Source organism: Formica exsecta, unplaced genomic scaffold, assembly GCF_003651465.1.
Source record: "Formica exsecta isolate Colony F162 unplaced genomic scaffold, ASM365146v1 scaffold599, whole genome shotgun sequence".
Taxonomy (NCBI): Eukaryota; Metazoa; Arthropoda; class Insecta; order Hymenoptera; family Formicidae; genus Formica; species Formica exsecta.
This window is the reverse complement of record NW_021853269.1, coordinates 411,757-432,427: the sequence shown is the minus strand read 5'-3', so window position 1 is coordinate 432,427 and position 20,671 is coordinate 411,757. Positions and strand designations below refer to the sequence as shown.

The 20,671-nt window shown below is 33.6% G+C and overlaps 4 protein-coding genes and 2 non-coding genes across 8 annotated transcripts; 5 read left to right on the top strand and 1 right to left on the bottom strand.

The window, feature by feature from the left end:
* Positions 1 to 160: 160 nt before the first annotated feature.
* Trnaq-cug lies at positions 161 to 232 on the top strand. Its single transcript has one exon. It is a non-coding gene; the product is annotated as a tRNA-Gln (tRNA).
* A 1,353-nt stretch (positions 233 to 1,585) lies between these two features.
* On the top strand, positions 1,586 to 1,657 carry Trnaq-cug. The gene has a single exon. It is a non-coding gene; the product is annotated as a tRNA-Gln (tRNA).
* Positions 1,658 to 2,444: 787 nt separating this feature from the next.
* On the top strand, positions 2,445 to 5,347 carry LOC115242468 (peptidyl-prolyl cis-trans isomerase D). 2 transcript variants are annotated; one of them, XM_029818778.1, is made up of 8 exons: positions 2,445 to 2,550; positions 3,031 to 3,149; positions 3,235 to 3,372; positions 3,622 to 3,920; positions 4,006 to 4,140; positions 4,233 to 4,487; positions 4,555 to 4,707; positions 4,830 to 5,347. In XM_029818778.1, the coding sequence occupies exons 1-8, from the start codon at positions 2,483 to 2,485 to the stop codon at positions 4,860 to 4,862; spliced, it is 1,200 nt and encodes a 399-aa protein (XP_029674638.1). In that variant the 5' UTR covers positions 2,445 to 2,482; the 3' UTR covers positions 4,863 to 5,347. The 2 variants fall into 2 exon arrangements, with proteins under 2 accessions (XP_029674638.1, XP_029674637.1); XM_029818777.1 differs by having other exon boundaries at positions 4,555 to 5,347.
* Positions 4,979 to 12,501, bottom strand: LOC115242466 (centrosomal protein of 97 kDa). Its single transcript, XM_029818775.1, has 12 exons — positions 12,431 to 12,501; positions 12,006 to 12,157; positions 11,529 to 11,687; positions 11,354 to 11,455; positions 11,004 to 11,200; positions 10,651 to 10,734; positions 10,248 to 10,543; positions 9,004 to 9,207; positions 8,333 to 8,938; positions 8,118 to 8,250; positions 7,827 to 8,037; positions 4,979 to 7,738 (listed from the first exon to the last, which is right to left on the bottom strand). The coding sequence occupies exons 1-12, from the start codon at positions 12,441 to 12,443 to the stop codon at positions 7,142 to 7,144; spliced, it is 2,754 nt and encodes a 917-aa protein (XP_029674635.1). The 5' UTR covers positions 12,444 to 12,501; the 3' UTR covers positions 4,979 to 7,141.
* Positions 12,502 to 13,158: 657 nt separating this feature from the next.
* Positions 13,159 to 17,326, top strand: LOC115242459 (DNA polymerase subunit gamma-1, mitochondrial). Of its 2 annotated transcripts, none has more exons than XM_029818763.1 (2): positions 13,159 to 13,286; positions 13,401 to 17,326. In XM_029818763.1, exon 2 carries the CDS (start codon positions 13,439 to 13,441, stop codon positions 17,219 to 17,221), a length of 3,783 nt encoding a protein of 1,260 aa, XP_029674623.1. In that variant the 5' UTR covers positions 13,159 to 13,286; positions 13,401 to 13,438; the 3' UTR covers positions 17,222 to 17,326. The 2 variants fall into 2 exon arrangements, with proteins under 2 accessions (XP_029674623.1, XP_029674624.1); XM_029818764.1 differs by having other exon boundaries at positions 13,183 to 13,286; positions 13,364 to 17,326.
* On the top strand, positions 13,159 to 19,193 carry LOC115242460 (probable RNA-binding protein EIF1AD). Its single transcript, XM_029818765.1, has 3 exons — positions 13,159 to 13,286; positions 17,359 to 17,637; positions 17,871 to 19,193. Exons 2-3 carry the CDS (start codon positions 17,365 to 17,367, stop codon positions 18,066 to 18,068), a joined length of 471 nt encoding a protein of 156 aa, XP_029674625.1. The 5' UTR covers positions 13,159 to 13,286; positions 17,359 to 17,364; the 3' UTR covers positions 18,069 to 19,193.
* Positions 19,194 to 20,671: the final 1,478 nt, after the last annotated feature.

Sequence of the window (20,671 nt, the reverse complement as noted above, 5' to 3'; positions counted from 1 at the left end):
AGATACATGTAATAATTCTGTCAGTATTTAAATTGCTAACACCTGTTACCAATTCTAAATTTAACAAATTAATGTTCTAAAATTACATAATATTGACAATAATTTTTATTGAAAAATTTCAATGATTTATGTACATTATCTACTGCACTCTTATTCAAGAGGTCCCATGGTGTAATGGTTAGCACTCTGGACTCTGAATCCAGCGATCCGAGTTCAAATCTCGGTGGGACCTGATCATTTTGCGAACGTGTATATATTTTCTTTTATTATTTTTTTAGTACTTTTAACTAACTGTAGATAAAATAAATAATATAGTTTTAATTTTTAATGTATATAAAACACATAACTAACAATAAGATTATTTCACATTATATTCAAAATGATGTATTATACCATTTTATTGAAGAACGGACGCAATTAATTATCATTTGTGAAAATTGAGAGATGTGTTGAAAGAACAATTAATTTTTAGATAGTAATTTTCACTATATTATAAAAGAAAAAAGAAAATCAAGTTGGAGTTTAAAAAATGTTTAATTTGAAGTTTTTATATGTATACCTCTCTTCAACCTTTTCAACCTTTGTTCAACTTTTAATAAATAACAAAGATAGAACGACGTTTGTGTGCACACGGGTGATGTGTTCGAACGCAGTTCTATACGCTACATTTTGTACACACTCACACACGCATTCATTTTTATTATTATACAATAATGTACGCAGGCATTTTATTACGTATATATTATCGGATGTCGGACGCAATTGCTTTCGTAGGGGTGTGTTCGAGAACGTCATCCGTGTGCACACGAGCGTCGTAAATTTCATTGTTATACTTACTTATTACAATGATAAAACAGAAAAATGGATATTGGATATTTTATGTTCTCGACTATCCTATTCATTTAATTCTAGAATTATTGCCATTTTAGCATCTTTTAAAAAAGAAAGAGATTTAGATCATCTGTTAAGTAAGTTCGAATATGTACTGAGCTAGCTTCAATGGAGACTTTGTATTCATTGTAAACATAATTTGAATCTCTGCTCTTTTAAATAGAATTTGAATCTGTTAAGCAAAATCCAATTTTCCCATTAGCAGATTTTAATCTCTATGACATTTCGCACAATGTTGAGCTCATTTTGTACTCCATTATAATATGTAATATTTATTTGTATTATATACAGCATGGAATTTTTGATGTGATTTCTCAATATATAAATTCCACTGCATAATTATCAAAATCTGTTAGCCAAATTAATTCCATCATTTCTTAATCTTGTTGTTTACAATCTGAAAAACAAAGATCATTGATAATTGCTGGTTAGTATAACTTTATAAACTGATGCTGAAAAATCTCAGTATAACATTAAAATTTATTCAATTTGTGCAAATATACATGAAAGAAATAAACTTTTATCTCTCATCGAAGATACATGTAATAATTCTGTCAGTATTTAAATTGCTAACACCTGTTACCAATTCTAAATTTAACAAATTAATGTTCTAAAATTACATAATATTGACAATAATTTTTATTGAAAAATTTCAATGATTTATGTACATTATCTACTGCACTCTTATTCAAGAGGTCCCATGGTGTAATGGTTAGCACTCTGGACTCTGAATCCAGCGATCCGAGTTCAAATCTCGGTGGGACCTGATCATTTTGCGAACGTGTATATATTTTCTTTTATTATTTTTTTAGTACTTTTAACTAACTGTAGATAAAATAAATAATATAGTTTTAATTTTTAATGTATATAAAACACATAACTAACAATAAGATTATTTCACATTATATTCAAAATGATGTATTATACATTTTATTGAAGAACGGACGCAATTAATTATCATTTGTGAAAATTGAGAGATGTGTTGAAAGAACAATTAATTTTTAGATAGTAATTTTCACTATATTATAAAAGAAAAAAGAAAATCAAGTTGGAGTTTAAAAAATTTTTAATTTGAAGTTTTTATATGTATACCTCTCTTCAACCTTTTCAACCTTTGTTCAACTTTTAATAAATAACAAAGATAGAACGACGTTTGTGTGCACACGGGTGATGTGTTCGAACGCAGTTCTATACGCTACATTTTGTACACACTCACACACGCATTCATTTTTATTATTATACAATAATGTACGCAGGCATTTTATTACGTATATATTATCGGATGTCGGACGCAATTGCTTTCGTAGGGGTGTGTTCGAGAACGTCATCCGTGTGCACACGAGCGTCGTTCTATCTTTGTTATTTACTGAAAGTTGAACAAAGATAGAACGACGCTCGTGTGCACACGGGTGATGTTCTCGAACGCGGCCCAGCTCTGTACATTACATTTTATACACACATGCACGCACACAGTCATTTTTATTATTATACAATATAATAATGATCATTTAAGCTGCGCGTTCGATATTCACTGCCAGGACTGAAAATCACGAGTGCACGTGATGTAAAATATAGATTTTCAGTACTGGCAATGAACATCGGAACGCAGCTTTATTATCTCAATCGCAATATATACCGAAATTTTCAAAACGAACAAAAGTTTGATCATAACATTGAGAACTGTTTTATTTTCAGACTTCAAAGTCACATTAGCTCGATTTATCTCGGACAAATTTAACACTCTCTTATTCTTATATCCTTCTTATCTCTTCTTATCTCGTACAAATACAAATAAAAGAATTATTCTGAGTGTGAGATTTTCTCTCGGTCTCGTTGATATCTTTAAGAAATTATGCGTTCGAATATTCTTTATTATTAGAGTTTTAAAAGAGTTTTTTCTATGTTCAAAAATAATAAATCTCATAATTATATATAAAATAATTAATTAATTGTGTTAGTGTATTATTAGAGAGAAGATCTTTTCTCTAGTATTAAAAATAGTAGTTAGAGAAGCAACGCATATATCAGAAACACAACGGTTTTAAAATTTGACATTTGTGTTTATATGTGAACTTCACGTCTTCACGTATACATCAAAAGTTGACGAATAACCTTACATATGAGTAAAATTGTTCACAGCGATTTTTATACCGAGGAAAACGTGAGACTGTTTTCCTCGAAAAGGAATATGAGCGATCTTCTTAGCGATAAGGATAATCCCGTGGTTTTTTTGGACGTTGCGATAAACGATGAGAAAGGTATTTCGCATGAGGTTATAAAATATCGCGATGTAAATATTTCGTTATAGCGCAAAAAAATCATGATTTTATTATTATTATATAGTGGGAAGAATCATCATAGAACTGTTTAAAAATGTAGTGCCGCAAACCGCGGAAAATTTTCGTGCCTTGTGCACCGGCGAGAAAGGTGTTGGAACAAAGGCTAGGAGATTACATTACAAGGAAAGTATTTTCCACAAAGGTATGCATTTCATAATATTCTCAATATTTAATCCTCTATTGTAATATAATTTGTAATCAACTAGTTTTATTATCTTTCTTCTCATATTTCCCTTTGTCAATCGTTATAATCTTGAGATTATAATACAAAAATAGATTTCTGTGTCTGTAGAAGCATAGATTTATTATTTATTTGAGCAACAAAGGATTAGAATCTAATTGATTACAATAATTGACTCTCATACATTCGTGTAATTTTGTATTGTTGCAGTCATTTCGCAGTTTATGATACAGGGTGGAGACATTGTCAATTTTGATGGGACTAGTGGAGAAAGTATTTACGGTTCTTATTTCAATGATGAAAATTTCACATTGGATCACAAGTCTGTTGGATTACTTAGTATGGTAAATGAAGGCAAACCACATACCAATAGTTCCCAATTTATTATTACTGTTCAACCTTGCACACATTTGGATGACACTCACGTAGTGTTTGGAAAAATTATAAAAGGCATGGGTGCAGTGTTAGAAATCAGTAAAGTGCACACTGAAAAGGACATTCCAGTTGATGTAAGATTGTGTATCTCTTAGTGCACAAGGATAATAGTTTCTTTCATCTATGATAAATGTTCAGTGTCACGATTGCTTTGTTTAGAGAATAAATATAGTTGATTGTGGAGAACTGAAAAAAGATGAGGATTGGGGATTGGAAGAAAATGATGGATCAGAGGATGTTTATACCCCATGGCCAGAAGATTGGGATTATTCTTTACATATTGAGAAGCTCAGTGTAAATTATTATTCACATATATATTTCTGAAAATCATTTTTTACATATTGATATGAAATTATTTCTTAATTTTAATTTATTCACTTTTTTAGCACAAAAGCATGGAAAAAGTCATAAAAAGAATAAAGGATTCCGGTAATCTTTATTTTTCCAAAAAGAACTTTGTAGATGCTGGTAGAAAATATAAAAAAGCATTACGGTATTATCTTTGGATGTGCCAGCAGAAAGACATGCCAGATACAATTTATGTCTCATTGGTAGAGCTTAAATCAATTTTATTGCTTAATTTAGCTGCTGTACATCTAAAGCAGAAAAAATATCGTGAAGTTATAGATCTCTGTAACGAGGTAAGTAAATATTTTGTGAGAAAAATTAAAAAGATTGTGTTATATTTTAACATATAATTTAATTCAGGTTTTGGAAACAGACAATACTAATGGTAAAGCTTTATTTAGAAGAGGGCAAGCTTACGCTGGCTTGAATGAATATAAATTAGGAATAGCAGATTTAGAGAGAGCATTTGAGATGTACCCTAATGATAAGGATATTACACAAGAAATAAAAAAAGTAAAAAAGATGAATAAATCTTATTTAGAATTTGAAAAAACAACATGTCAGAAAATGTTTCATTGAGTACATTTTACATTCATAAAGGTTTTAATAAAAATTTTTATATTTTTATTTTTTAGATAAAAGAATGCATCACTCCTCATATAGATTAAGGAATTGAATTAGGTATTTAAAAATCAATAATTTTTAATTGATTATTATACAATAAAAATCAATGTATAGGATTAATATACCGATTTTTCAATTAATATTTAAATCAATTATATATTTGTGTATATATATCATAGTACTCATGAAATGAAGAGAATATAAGGATATTAATAATTCTCTGTATTTATTACATCTTTTTTGATAAATTTTTATTAAAAACGTAAATATATCTATGATATATTTACTAAGAAAATACTTGGGTAATATTTGGGTAAGAAAATACTCTAGGATTATTGAATATTCTCAGAGACAATAATATTTGCATAACATATTCTAATCCTGTGTATATTTCTTAAAACAATGTTAAATACAAATATAAAATGCAATTTAAATAATATAATTTAAATATAATAATAGGAATGTATTGCCTTATGTATATAAAATTTATAAGTTGTCAGGGAATGTGAGAAATAAATACAATACTACACAATTTATGTTTCTACATTCTCGTTTCATAAGGAAAATTTCTATTCAACCCGTACTATTACAAGAAAATTATTTTGGTTTATATATCACATATCATATCATGTTTCTCTCGACAAATCACAAGAATAAAAATCTTAGCTAAGCTTTCTCTATTGAAGCAAACATTGCTCCAAATATCTTGCAAGTTACATTAGACGCACATTGAACATTCATCTCAAAGTTCATAAAAATGTTGAATTATTCAAGGAATTCCAAGCATTAAAATTTTAGCAAGTATAATCGCGTTTCTTCATTCTTAATTCCACTCTTAATTATTTCCCTTTTTACGTTATTTTTCACTGCTCTTTTATTACTTGACATTTTTTATTATACGCATAGAATAAATGTTGCTATGTTCATAATTGTATGAATGATCTATTTACACTGTTTTAATTCGAAATATATTTTCCTGAAATCTAACGATTTTAAAAGAAAATATACCAAAAACAAGATAAACTTTTCTCATTACAATCAAATTTTTCAATTTCTTAAATCCATTTTAATTATAAACTGATTTAGAATTATATTACATATAACATTTTCATTCTATGTATTGTGATCAAATGCAAAGTAATAAATTAAGATCAGTGAGAAAGGGAATAAACAATAGTAAAGAGTAAACAATAAGAAATATAGAAACTACATATATATATAATATGCTGCAATCAATATAGATATAGTATTAATTTAGTTAAGCTCGTGTGTATTTGCAGAATATTGAATTGTTCAATGAACAGTTATACGTCATATAAATATTAAACAGAATCAAAAGAAACACAGTGTTATATTTTTTCTATATGACTTAAGTCGTGCTTTTTAACGATATAGCGGATCTTAAATGAAGATTTTGCGATGTTTATTTCATAGCCTTAAGTAATATCTATACATAACAATTCTGAAGTGAATATCTACAGTGTACCTAAATGTAAAAGCTACTGTATTGACTAGAGATTCAATCATATCTTTTGCTCTATTCTATTTTAATGTTTTAGTATTTTTAGTGTACATTAAAGATAATACTTCTTTGCACTGCAAATAAATAAATTATTAAATACGAAACTGCTGCATGAAAGAAACTGATTAGATATATTAAATGAATAATGAATATATATTTTTTACACACGTTTTTAAATTTAAAAGAAACGGCATCTTTTGAAATGCAAGTTATGTTTTCTTAAAGTATATTATGAATCTATTTCGATGAGAAAGAGAGCATTATAAACAGAATTAGTGTAATATTTTCAGAAACGATTCCCGATACCCAGTGCGGTGAAATAAATTTATATTTTACTCGAATGTATATATTATCACGTTAACAGTTGGATGTTTGGACGGAAAATTTCTGAAATTTTTTATGATGACATACGGAAGTAATTTGTAACAAAAATTGTACTTAAATTTTGACTGAAACGTTTCATAATTATCGAAATAAATTTCATTGATACCGCTTATGCGCACTGTGTTTTTATCAATCCTCATTTATTTAAGCACGAGAGATTATTACTCCGTCAGAATGGCAGCTTGTTGTTCAACGTTGATAAAATTCCTTCTTGTATTTCCTCTTATAATAAAATGGTTTTTACGATTAAAATTAAATTTCGTTTTATAATATTATTACGATTATGATTACTATTTACAGTGAGCATTATATTTCGCCATTCGCGTCTTCTTTCTCTTTCATTTCACACATACCGTCTTACCGTGATTGCGCTACTCACAAGGCATATGGTGCGAATACGAGTCAATTTATTCAAATCTACGAGGTTTCCTTATCATCTCCATTAACCGCGTTCTCCTTGTCGCAGTTTTCACAAGCTTCCGCTACATTTTCCGTTTCGATTAAGTTGTGCAATTCCTTGCATAACGCTTCCTCGCATACCTCACCATCTATTGCCGCGTTCTCGATTATATTTTCGTAATCGTTTGTCGCAACCTCGTTCTCGACCGCCTCCTTAAAGTCGGATTCTATTATCTCCTCGCAACTCTTAAACATCTCGGGATTATCGTTCGAGTGCGGCGCCTCTGGATTTTCATTTGAATTTAAGATGTCCGTATTGACTTCGTCGTCTGTCGTGTCAGTTGATTGCGACACTTTCTTCAACACGCTGTCCACCAAGTTGGACGCGAAACTCTTGTTCTCGTTTCCCTCGTGTATTGTTTGATGTATCGGCAGACTTTGCGGTCTATTAACTTGCGGACGTCCATACGGGAATGTGTTTTCTTCGCCCGCCGGTGTGTGCACGGCAGATATTTCCGTTTGAGTAGCGACACCGTTATCAACAGGATCGGGTCTTGGCTTCATACTAGACATACAACGCTTTATCTCGGACATCGAATCCTGCAATTGCTGGACCTGACAAAAGAAATAAAAAAATGTAAGCTGTTCGAAACATTTTATAAAGTCCATCACGTGCACAGAACTTACTCCATTAAGAACTCACTTGGGTATGAAGTAGATTGCAGGTTTGAGTGAGATTATTAACTATATCTGCATTTGATTGCAGAGTATTATTGCCCGTATCATTAAAGGTGTTTTCTCGATTGCTGCCTGGTTGCAAACTGACAACTTTCTTCCATAATGCGTTTATTGCTTGCATTTGTAATAATTGTAATTTATGGGTTCTTGTAGCTTCCATGTCAGTTGATAGTTTCCTGTAAAATGTTCTACCTGTGTATTTTGTTCTATAAATCATATATATAGAATTGCATAACAAAAATGTGTGCGAGCTTACTGGATGTATTTATTTGTTCTCATCATGTCGATTGTTTTTAATATATTAGTAGCTTTTCTATTAAGATTCCTTGTATGATAGCCTCGCCACATTCTTTGAATACAGATAGCAGCCTTTTCTGTTTGATCCTGATCTGTTAATCCGAGAAAGTATCCATTAATGCATATCATTAAGTATTTTTATTTTAATACTCCTATTTTAAAATCATGTTTTACCTTTGTTGCTATCTTCTTGCCTTCGTTGAATAGCTCTATGCCGAATACTATCCAATTTCGCTTGACATACTTCACTATCCTCGTCACTACTTTGAGTTCCGTTATCAACATCGCCGTTCTTATTTTCTTTGTTCAAGTTACTCTTGAGTCTCTCATTCGCGCTTTTCGGTCGCTGTATACTTCTGGCTAGATTGGGACTTTTTGTGCTCCTCTTTGCAGGCAGTGTCTTGCTCTGAACATAATTGTTAATCTTGACGCTATGTGGACACTTGGTATTAGCATACGTCACGATCGGCTTAGCTATGTTCGGTTTCACGACGCTGCAATTTGTCGCCGAATTACTCTTTACGAGAGCGTTCGCTTTTATAGCGTATAGACTCGTTTTCGCCATAGGATTGACAGTATTTATGATCGGAATTGCCTTTCCATCGCCATCCATAGATGGTTTGCTAGGTATTGTTATTTGACAGGGGGACGTTAATTTACTTGGTGTGGGAGTCTTTGGTAAAATCCGCGAAAGACCCGACGGCGGACGAAAATCTGGACTCATCAAAGATTCTGGTACTGGTACAAGTTTCGTAGCCGCTTGCAAAGGACTCGATGTTTCTAGATAAAAACATTTTTCTCTTATTGTGATCTGATTCTATTATTTGATTATATAATTATATTACCTTCCAAATCTTGCAGATTGTTGTTTGATGTTTTATTGTTATTTAATGTACCAGAGAGCATATTGGGATCTAAGCTTTGGGTCATCAGAGTCGAATCGTGGTCGCCGCTCAATAAACCATGACACGAAGAAACCATGGCGTCAGTATGACAGCTGGATACCATTCGGTCTGGCGATTTCATTTTCAGAGAGTTCCTCGAGGAAGCTTAAGTTAAACATTGTTTGATACTGTTGTTAATGTTTATCGTGCAACAATCGGGATTATATATCGTTTGTATAAAATACATTTGTGCTTGTGGGAAGTTTCTCTAGATGCTAGTATTGCTAGCAAAAAAACATGCAAGAAAGATTTGTATGTAATCTACTTTAATTAAAATTATACTACATTATTCATTAAATATACTATTCAAAGAAAAGATGTGAACTATGTGAAAAGGTCTCTTTCCAAATCGTCCAATGCTAATATGCTAATAAAATCCTCTAAATATATAGCTGTAATAATATATTAACTGCTTTCATTGGCCAATGGTCGTTTGCACTATAAGCCTAAAGAAGCAACTGCTCAGAAAGTACTATGCATGAGAGGAATAGGTATGTGCATGAATCCAAACTAATTGATTCTTTCATCTTTCAATTGTTTTGAATAATTGATTAATATTTGCTAAAAGTGGGATATATAGACTGTAAAAGACTAACAATGAAAGTAAAACATTATAAAAATATTATATATATGACTAATATTAATGTTCATATAAAAATTGTTAAAAATAAAAAATAAAACTTCAATTCAATTTAATTTGAATTATTTAAATGATTATACAATAACTACATAAATTGAAATATATAATTTTCATTAAGCACAATTTAAAGGATAAAATTGTTCTTAGATTCTTGCATATTCCTGATATATGATTTTATTCAATATATATGATAAATCCTCAATTTGACCTTGGATACCTTTGCAAGGGATATGGCAGACACAGTACTTTGCTTCATAAAATTTTGGTGATTGTAAGCATTTATCTTCATAGTATGTCAATATTGGCACTAGAGAAAACAGATCATAACTAGGATGTGTGTATCAAACAACTTGACGATTGGAAAATCTACATCACTAGTCCACTTCTCGCAAATATGATATTAAATTGAATTCTAAAAAGGATTCTAAGAATTTTTTAAAAAAACTCATTCCATTCGAGTCTCCAATACGGCTCTATGCAAAAAAGATGGATATATTGGACTCACTAGGTCGTCTGGGAGAGTTTGTCTTGTTATGACTAAGTCTACGTCTAGCGGCTGGAGAAGGACTCATTGTCACGCTACTTAAGCTGTGCACGCTCCCGGCATCGCTCTGTTGATTTAATTGCTGTTGGTGATGTTGAGCTTTGCTCAGTATCAGCCTAAGTTTCCTGTCCGTCTCGTTCTCTAAGGACTCGCCCGAAAGCGGACAGACAGATGCTAGATATTGAGCAAGTAAGGCGTGTTCACCAACGCGGAATTGTCTACCGCGTCCCTGAGAATACAGCCACTCTGCTTTCAAGCTGAGTAAATGTTGTTGCCAATTAGTTTTAATTATTCAAATTCAAAATGTGCGCGAATCATAATCTTGATATATTAATTATATAAAAATATATTTCGAGAAACCCACCTTTCAATAGGATCAACCGCATAACCATCAATGGATTTTAAGCTCATACACCAATTAATAACAAAAGGCCGATAGTCGAATCCGCTATAGACCATTTGTTAAGAATAATATGCTATTGTAATGCTATATGATAAATGTAGACTAATTTTCTTATATCTAATAACTGTGAAAGCAATATTTAACCAGCAAAAATTATCACTTACGGTATTTAAAAAATAGAATGCTACGATATTATGTCTTAGTATAACAAATTTCTTTGCAGCTATAATTAATATTAAAAGATAACATCGACAAGTCTACTGATTTCTAGAAGAAATAGTAACGTGTGTGCATGTGATTTACAAAAAGGATACATACTATTACCTGTCATACTGACACATGGATTGTTAGCAATAGAGAAATTCACCAGATTTTTAAGATTAGCCAAATGTGACATTTCATTCAGATCAGTAATATTGTTATTTGCCAATGTAAATGTTTCTAAAGATGTGGGTAAGTAACGCTCACATTGACGCAGTGTTATTATGCGATTATTATGTAAAAAAAGTTCCTAAAACATTATTTATCATATAATAATACTAAATAAAAGATATACATTAATTGTAAAGCATCATTCAAACTAAACTAAATAAAGCAACAAATCAAAGCATTTAATTATTGTTACATAATAATTCTAGACAAAAATATATCCAGAATGATATACCTTTAAACTTCGCAGATAAGATATATCTGAAATATGGCTGATGCTGTTTTCAGACAAATCCAGATGTTCCAATTTGATATTTGTGTGTAGATGTTCAATAGACTATAAAATATACCATTATTACATATTATAATATTACAGAATAATAGAATACTATGATTGCATTCCATCATACCTTGATATTATTACCCGCTAGACAGAGAGTCTGCAAATTGATCATGTCCTTGATACCTTCTATTGTGAGTATACCATTGTTTGCCAAATTGAGAGTAACAAGATTATGTAACTTTGACACACCATACATACGCAATAATTGGTTTCTGACTATAGAAAGCTGAAATTAGTAGAAACATACATATATATATATTTTAATACATATATACACTTTTGTACATTGCATTGATAGAATAAATAATTTTATATATTATATAATATATAAATACTAGAATTTTATATCAATTCTACTAATGTATTGAGACTGTTTTAAATGATAGAAATTAATGCGTAATAAAACTTTATAAAAAATTTACAATCCTTTTATATATAGAAAGGCTTAACACAGCTATAGAATTAAAAGGGCTAGTTACAAAGCTTTACATATATATATATATGGATTAACAATACCTTTTATATAAATTTACGCATAAATTACCTTGGTAATTCTGTGATAAGAATCCAGATTATCAAGCCGTTGTATGTCATTGTCGTCTATGATCAACGTACTAATATCAGCGTCTGAGGGACATCGGCTGAGTTTCTTGAGGCCCTGACCGCTCAGATCGAGAGTATCGCACACCAGAGATTCTAAAAACAAGCAAAGATTTTTCAACTTAATATTCTCGCAGATACATGTGGATACAACGTGCGTTTAAACAAAAGGTGACAGAGGAAAAGTCAGGCGGTCAGACCGAGACAAGTGCGCGGAAAGACGCAAAATTAAATTACGTCGATGCGATAAACGGCAGAAAATTCACGAAGAGTGAAGGGGAAAATTATTTATCCGCGCTACATTCCATTATCGTCGCGTAAACAAATTAAAACGGCAAATTAAATAACATTTTCGCGACGAATACTAACCCATCGAAGCCATGATGAACACAATAAACTGGCGGACGCCGAGATGTCGTCGCGATCACAGACGATACGGCGAGACCGATATATATATATATATATATACAGATATAGTGAGTTTTTCAATATTTGCGAAGAGAGAGGCGGATATATTTCCTATAAAAAAAACTATGCCTTTTTACAAATCATTTTCTCAAATTTAAATTATAAACCAAGAAAATTATTTTCAGTCAAAACTGACTATATTTATTAGTAAAAGTAATTGATTTATAATTATAAATTTGTTAATTGTTTTATTTATTTATTTATTATTCATAATACTGTATAAAGAAAAAGTTACATTTATAATTATAAGAATGTATAACTATGAAAGGCATATTCGCTATTGATTTTTGAATTGCGTGATCAAGCGTACTAGTATATATTAGAGAGAAGCTCGAAAGAGAGTCTATTTTTTGTTTATAGCTGACAATGAGTTGAACTGGCTGTATTAGTTTAGAGTTTATCTTTTTCTTTTCTTGGGAGGAGAATAAAAAAGAGATAAAATAAAAGCCTTAAGAATTTACATCAATAAACCTTAAATTTTAGTCATCACTCCAAATATTGTTGGAAATATTTACAAATAAACATATACCAACAGTCGAAAAGTGGATGTGGATATGTATTTTCAATTCCTGAATATAATGGCGCTGCTGTACGTAGTACGGAAAGCAGCCAGTAAAACACTGGCATGACTTCTAGATCTTTCTCAGGCTTCTTTTTCTGTCTGTATGAAAACAATTTGACGATTTTTAAACAGTTTATTGAATTATTGAATAATTCCGTGATATCAAATAGAGTTTGCTTTATTTAATATCGTCAGGTAAGATGTTGTTTCTTTTTATTTTGTATTAAAATTGTCAACAAAATGTCGCTTTATAATGCACGCGGTTTCGATAGGTTCAGTTACTGAAACATGTGCTTCGTGTTTTATTAGCCGCGAGATATTCGAAGGAAGAAATGTGAGACGATAAAATGCGGTTGAAGGTTCGTTTGATTAATATTTGCATTCGGCATAAATGCACAAAGGTGCCGGATGATATACGAATTTCCAAGAAGAGTCAATGGAAAAAAGTACGTTTAAAAACTGTACGACATGTGGAATTCCGCCAGGAGGATCCAACCTCTAAAAGCGCCGCACAACCCGCATTGAACTCTATTTATAATACGCCTGCAATACCCGATAATTTCGAAGCGGGTTTCTGCAAATTATTTGAAGGGACATCAAACAAATCAAATATTAATATGCAGGTTTTAAAAGAATTGAAAGTGGATAAGAAAGTAAATTTAGACGTAGAATTGAAAACTCACGATGTAAACATGCAAATAACTAAATCGTCACATCAACCAATAACCCAAAATGATGCTCAGGAATTTAAAAAATCAGGAAATAGCACGGATGTTGATACGGACACCAATCTAAGAGAAGATACTACCAGAGTTAATGAAGTTAATATGCAAATGCTGTCCAAATCGTTGCATGAACAATTGTTTAGGAAGGATAATAAACAAGAATGTCTCTCCGAAGAGGAAATCAGCAGCATAAAAAAAAATTTAAGCACATATAGCATAAATGTAGAGGATGCAACCAGGTTGCCGGATGTAAACTTGAAGCTACCAATTTTGGAAGGAAAAGACATAGAGGAACATTTTTACAACATTGGAAGAGAGCAGGTTAAGCCATATCTAAAAATCATAAATGAAATTATAAAGGACATTCCTGAGATGCCAAAAAAATGGTTCTTCAAAGAAGGCTGGACCAGATATACGGCAGATGGTAGGGTAGAAAGTGTAGATTATCCATGGGAAGATGGAATAGTTTTCGACGTTGAAGTTTGCATGAAACAGGGTCCTTTGCCTACTCTTGCCACAGCAGTCAGTAATAAAGCTTGGTATAGTTGGGTATCAAATTCTTTGGCGCAAGGTATTGATCAGATGTTTGACACGCAATGGTTCATGCCAAATATGCTTATTCCTATGGAAAGTAGCAGAGAAGAACATGGACACAAATTGAATCAACATCAGAAGAAACCAAAGATCATTATAGGTCACAATGTGTCGTATGACAGATGTAGAATTAAAGAGCAATATTGGATGAATTGTACAGGAAGTCGTTTTCTCGATACTATGTCATTACATGTATGTGTCAGCGGTCTTAATAGCTACCAAAGATCGTTATTATTATCTAAAAAAACGGATTTAGAAAAATATGACTGGCAATCCAACACATCGCTAAACAGCTTGATAGAAGTGCATAAGCTGTATTGTGGCTACGAGATAAGTAAGGAGCCGAGAGACATATTTGTCAAAGGTACTATCAAAGATGTTAAAACTAATTTTGATATGTTGATGACTTATTGCGCCTCTGATACTGTTGCCACTCACAATGTTCTACGTAATTTATTTCCGCTTTTTCAAGAGAGATTTCCTCATCCAGTTACTCTAGCTGGAATGTTAGAACTCGGCTCTGCATACTTGCCAGTGAATTCTAATTGGCAGAGATACCTGGAAGAATCAGAATCCACTTTTGACGATTTAAATTATGAAGCAAAGTTCACTCTCGCTAAGAGAGCCGACGCCGTTTGCCAGCTCATGCACGACGAGAGATATAAACAAGATTTATGGATGTGGGATCAAGATTGGTGTACGCAGAAAATTAAACTCAAGAATAAAGTGTCTCCAACAAAAGTAGAACTTGCCAATGTAGAGACAAAAGAAAATATGAAAGAACAGTCAGACAATAAGAGATATTTATCAGATGACGAAGAAGAAGAGGAAGATCTTTTGGCAAAGGAATTTGCTTATTTAGAGGAGACTAGGCATCTGTTACCTGCCAGAATGCCCCATATGCCGGGATATCCAGCCTGGTATAGAAAACTCTGTTCCAAGCCAAACGACGAAGATTGGATGCCAGGTCCGCAGAACATCAGCACCTCCATGCAAGTAGTTCCAAAACTATTAAATTTGACATGGGAAAAGTATCCGCTACATTACATAAAGGAACATGGTTGGGGAATTTTGGTGCCTTACAACGATGATCTCGATGTTGAGACTAAACTACCGTTAAAAAGTCTTTTAGCGCACTGCCCTTTGCCAACGTCCAACAAATGTAGGGACACATCCGAAGACGCGATGTCCACTTTGAGGACAGATGTGCAAGACGATCTCCACAAAACGGAATTCTGGCGGTTTAAGAAAAAGCAGAACGGGCCGGATGATAAGATATACAAGGGTACCGGCATGTGGTGCAACGTCGACATTGATAACTGTTGCTACTTCTTTAAGCTACCACACAAGGACGGTGTTGGTCATAACGTCGGTAACCCGCTCGCCAAGGATTTTCTCAATAAATTTTCCGAGAACGTACTCGCCGGTTTGGACGTCAGTGCCGCGGAGGTGCTGAAAATCGCTCGTATGTTGTCCTACTGGCGAAACAATCGCGACAGGATCATGTCGCAGCTGGTGATATGGTTAGACGACTGTTCTCTGCCTGGTAGTGTCAAGAGGATCAAGAAACATACGCGTTATGGCGCGATAATACCTCAAGTAGTCGTTTCCGGTACTTTAACGCGACGTGCCGTGGAACCCACGTGGATGACAGCATCAAACGCACATATCGAACGAATTGGTTCCGAGTTGAGATGCATGGTTCAAGCGCCGCCAGGATATAATATTGTCGGCGCCGACGTAGACAGCCAAGAGTTGTGGATTGCGTCAATCATCGGGGACGCGCACTACAAAAGTATTCACGGAGCAACGCCTTTCGGCTGGATGACTCTGATTGGCACTAAATCCAATGGCACGGACATGCACAGTGTCACCGCTAAAGCCATCGGTATTTCACGTGACCACGCCAAGGTCATCAACTACGCACGGATCTACGGCGCCGGCCAAAAATTCGCCGAGCGATTGTTGAAACAGTTTAATCCATCCATGACCGATGCCGAGGCTACTTCTAAGTCGCGCAAGATGTTCGCCTTGACCAAGGGTAAAAAGGTGTTTCGACTAAAGACTGAATTTGTTAATAATGATCTGGAAGATAAGCCTTATACATCTTATCAGGCATATAAGATAGCACAGTTGCATGGAAAAACGTTGCAAGACATGTTCCAAAAGTCCGAATGGATAGATGGTTCGGAATCGGCCATGTTCAACCGGTTGGAGCAGATTGCTGGCAGTAAACATCCAGTCACACCGTTTCTCAACGCCAGATTGAGTCGCGCTCTGGAGATCACCAATACCGACGACGACGACAAGTTCTTGCCCACCAAGATTAATTGGGTTGTGCAGAGCGGCGCGGTGGACTTTCTTCACCTGATGTTGGTCTGCATGAGATGGTTGATGAGAGATAACGCAAGATTCTGCTTGTCGTTTCATGATGAAGTGAGATATCTGGTCCCGTCTAGGTACAAGTATAACGCCGCGCTGGCAATGCACGTGACCAACTTGTTGACGAGATCGTTCTGCGCCTCTCGACTAGGCATGAAAGATCTGCCAATGTCGGTAGCGTTTTTTACCGCTGTGGAAGTCGATACTGTCCTTCGCAAAGAGTCTGCTCACGATTGCAAGACCCCGTCGAATCCTCATGGCTTGCAGAATGGATATGAAGTATCGCCCGGCGAAAGTTTAGACGTGTGGGCCGCCTTGGAAAAATCTGATGGTTCTCTAGGCTGGTGGCATGATGTGAAAAGTCGCAAACTTAAACCAGCAGAGGATTCAACCATCGAAAAGTCGCCGAAATCTCATAAAGCTATTTAAATTACGGAAATCACGAAACCAATTTTGTATCACGATCTTTGAAAATGCGAAGAATTATGTTTTAAATAAGAAAAAGTTAATGAAGAAGAGAAAAAAGATTAAAATTTATGGTATTTTTATATTTAGTTTTTTTACAGAGCACAATGTCATCTTCTATAGCGACGAAACGTAAATACGTTTTCCAAGAGTTTGACGATATGAGCCTTCCCACGGATTCGCAAACCATCGTACGAATCGTTCAGGCCCGCGGCCATAATCTTCACGAAATTGTCACTCCCTCCGGAGAGCAATTCATCGTCTCGATGCCTACCAAATTCAGACAGAATATTTGGGTAAAGAGAGGAGACTATATTATTATCGAGCCAATCAAGGAAGGGAAAAAGGTTAAGGGCGAAATTGTCAAGATACTCACAAAGGTAATTCATCGTCTTATAGCTATTTCCATGGTTTCTTCTATCATTTTACACGAAAATTTCTGATTCAAATATCAATAAAATTATATAAAATATACCAGAAATAAATTTTTATATACTTGACGTCGCGTCGCTTGATTAATAAAATAATAAAAAAAGTCAAGTTAAAATCCTATTGCAACAGATTAAAAAAGATACTATTTTATTTTTTATTAATAATGTATATACGTTTTCAGGATCACATAAAATGGTATCGTGCACAGAATTGTTGGCCACCGGAATTCGATGAAGATCCGAAAAGAAACGGACAGTCGATAACAACGAATTATACTACGTGTGACGATGAGGAGCTCTTTGTAAATACGAATAGATACTGCGCTTATCAGGAAATAGACGATAGTGAAAGTGATTCCAGTGAGTCTGATTCTGATTAATATTATAATTTAAAACCGACAGACTTTATCTTTGTATTTATATTACAAAAAATGTACATACATAGACAATTTTGTGCCTGTTAAAAACAAATCTTTCTTCTTTTCTACTCGAACGTTATGTATATAGTTATATAATAAATTTTTGCATATAAGATTGACTTCAACAGGATAATTTTCTCTTAATATACTCTAGCAAAAATAAATTTGCAAGACGAACCAGTTACAATTTTAAATTATCGGCGTTTTGTAAACATAACACGCTACAGAACGTAAAGGAGATAGCTAATCATAAAATAACTGAAGTACTTTTGAGAATCTGAGGATCATCATTTACGAGAAAAGAATATTATGTGGATCAAAAGTTAATTGTGTGAAATTAAGAGGATAAAGTAAATCAATGATCTTGATAGAAAGGAGACATGGACCACGAATTCCTCAGTGGATAACATGTTATGTAGCTACGTAGTTCAAGATTTTATGTGGATATAGAGGGGTCTCAAATACGGGTTTTAAATCTGGGAGATGACCGCTCTCAGGCTTTCTCTCTGAGATATGCAGTATTTTGCATCATAACGTTATAACAACGTAATATAATGCGGCACGGTTATGAAGGAATGTTGTGAGCGCATAGCTCCGGCTAGTGAGCTAACGGATTAATGAAGTACAGTTAAACCGGACGGAATTAAAGATCGACCGGACGCGAGATTTCGGTCTCGCGCCGAATCGTTACGTGCTTCAAAGAGGCGAATGCACAAAGAGCTGCGACACATTGTTTTGTTTGAGAAACTGGCCGGCCGGTCGGCACGCAAAAAACTCGAGTCGGAAATAATTGTGGTCTGCGTATGACCCTGCACTTCCGCTTAATAACAAACGTCTCCTTTCTACCGAGATTATCGCTTTATCTTGACTCTCTAATTTTGCGCAATTAACCTTTGATCCGCATAATATTTTTTCTCACGAAAGATGAGCTTCGGATTTTCGGTACTTCGGTTATTTTATGATTAATTCAGCGATTTTTAACTTGTATGTCGCGGCATTAATGTGCATGCGAAGCGACTTTCGTAATTAATTTATATAATAATAATATATTAGTAATATAAAATTATAGATATATAAATAATTATGTAACGTGCAATATGTACAATTATAAAATCATTATTGATATATATTTATGAATTATTAGAACATATTAATTATAAAATTGAAATTGCGCGCGCGTGTGCATGCGCAATTACCGGACACAGTTTGGTCGTTCGCCTTTGATAAAACGCAGACATTGACCTTAGTAGAAAAAAAAAAACATGACTCATCGTCCCCGCTGCGTGTTGACCGTCTCGTCTTGCGAATTCGATCCATCGCCAGGCGCCGCACGCAACGACAAAATGTGCGCACGTCCTACATACCTAGCTGATTGAAAGAAAAAAAGAAGAGATAAACATCATTTTTTGCCTAGTGCGCCAAATACCAATTCTTCTTTCGTAGTCTCCTTTATTTATTAATTTAATTTCACAACATTCTCTTTTCTTCTAAATAAGTTTTTCTATTTCAAGGATATCGACGTTAAATTGAAATGCATTCAGGAAAGTGCAGGTTTAATCTTTGGTGCATAACAAATTGTGTGCACATGCGGGTTAATATTACATAGAACATAAGCGCGCGATGACGATAATTAATAATTATTATTATCAGGCACAGTTACTTCCATACTTAGAGAAAGAAGCCACGGACACGGTTCTATTAGAATGATATAAAGAAAATATTTTAGTACTTCTTTTTAAAAAAATGGAAAATTAATGTACTGTATTAGATACAAAAGTCGCTTCATTTTGATTTAATTATAAATTTTATTTAATTATGCATATGTTGACAAAGAAAAAGAAACAGAGAGAGAGAGAAAGAGAGAAAGAAAGAGAGAGAGAGAGAAACTGATCTCAAACTGCATTATTGTGTTTGACAAAAACCGGCATTTATCGAACTCCTTTCTTTCTGAATGCGCACGATGATCGCGTGTCACCGTGTCAATGAGGCGGATGTTAACGGGAAGCGAGAAAAGACGTTAGAATAATAGACGGAAGCTTTTTACAACAGCGGGAGACCGTGAAGGAGCGCGGCGCGCAGCTGGAGACGGGATGCGCGACTATCGTCTCGATTATTATCGTTTTCGACGAGGACGGTGGAAAGCTCGTAGAGTGTCGTTTTAAGAGAGTGATTCACCAGATAAAGACTTCCAGCATCTTGCTTCGTTCGTGCACTTCCAACGTTTTTTTTTTTTTTTTTAGAGCGACATCCTGCTTTAAGAATTCGTGGCATGCAACCGTATGACTGTGTTCCGTGCGTTATACGGATAATTATACGTTGTAACTTGAAGCGACCAACTATTGAGGTTTTAATATGAATGTATGTGTATGTGTGTGTTTAATGTTAGAGAGAGTAGATTATATAAAATATTATTTACAGACTTTCCCGGGCACATATTTAATTACTATTTATTAATTATCATATTTAGAAAATAACATTTTAAAAATTTACTTTAATTCGTATAAAAAAGTTTTTAAAAGAAATTTATTTATATTAAATAAATTATATATAAAATTTTTAATATA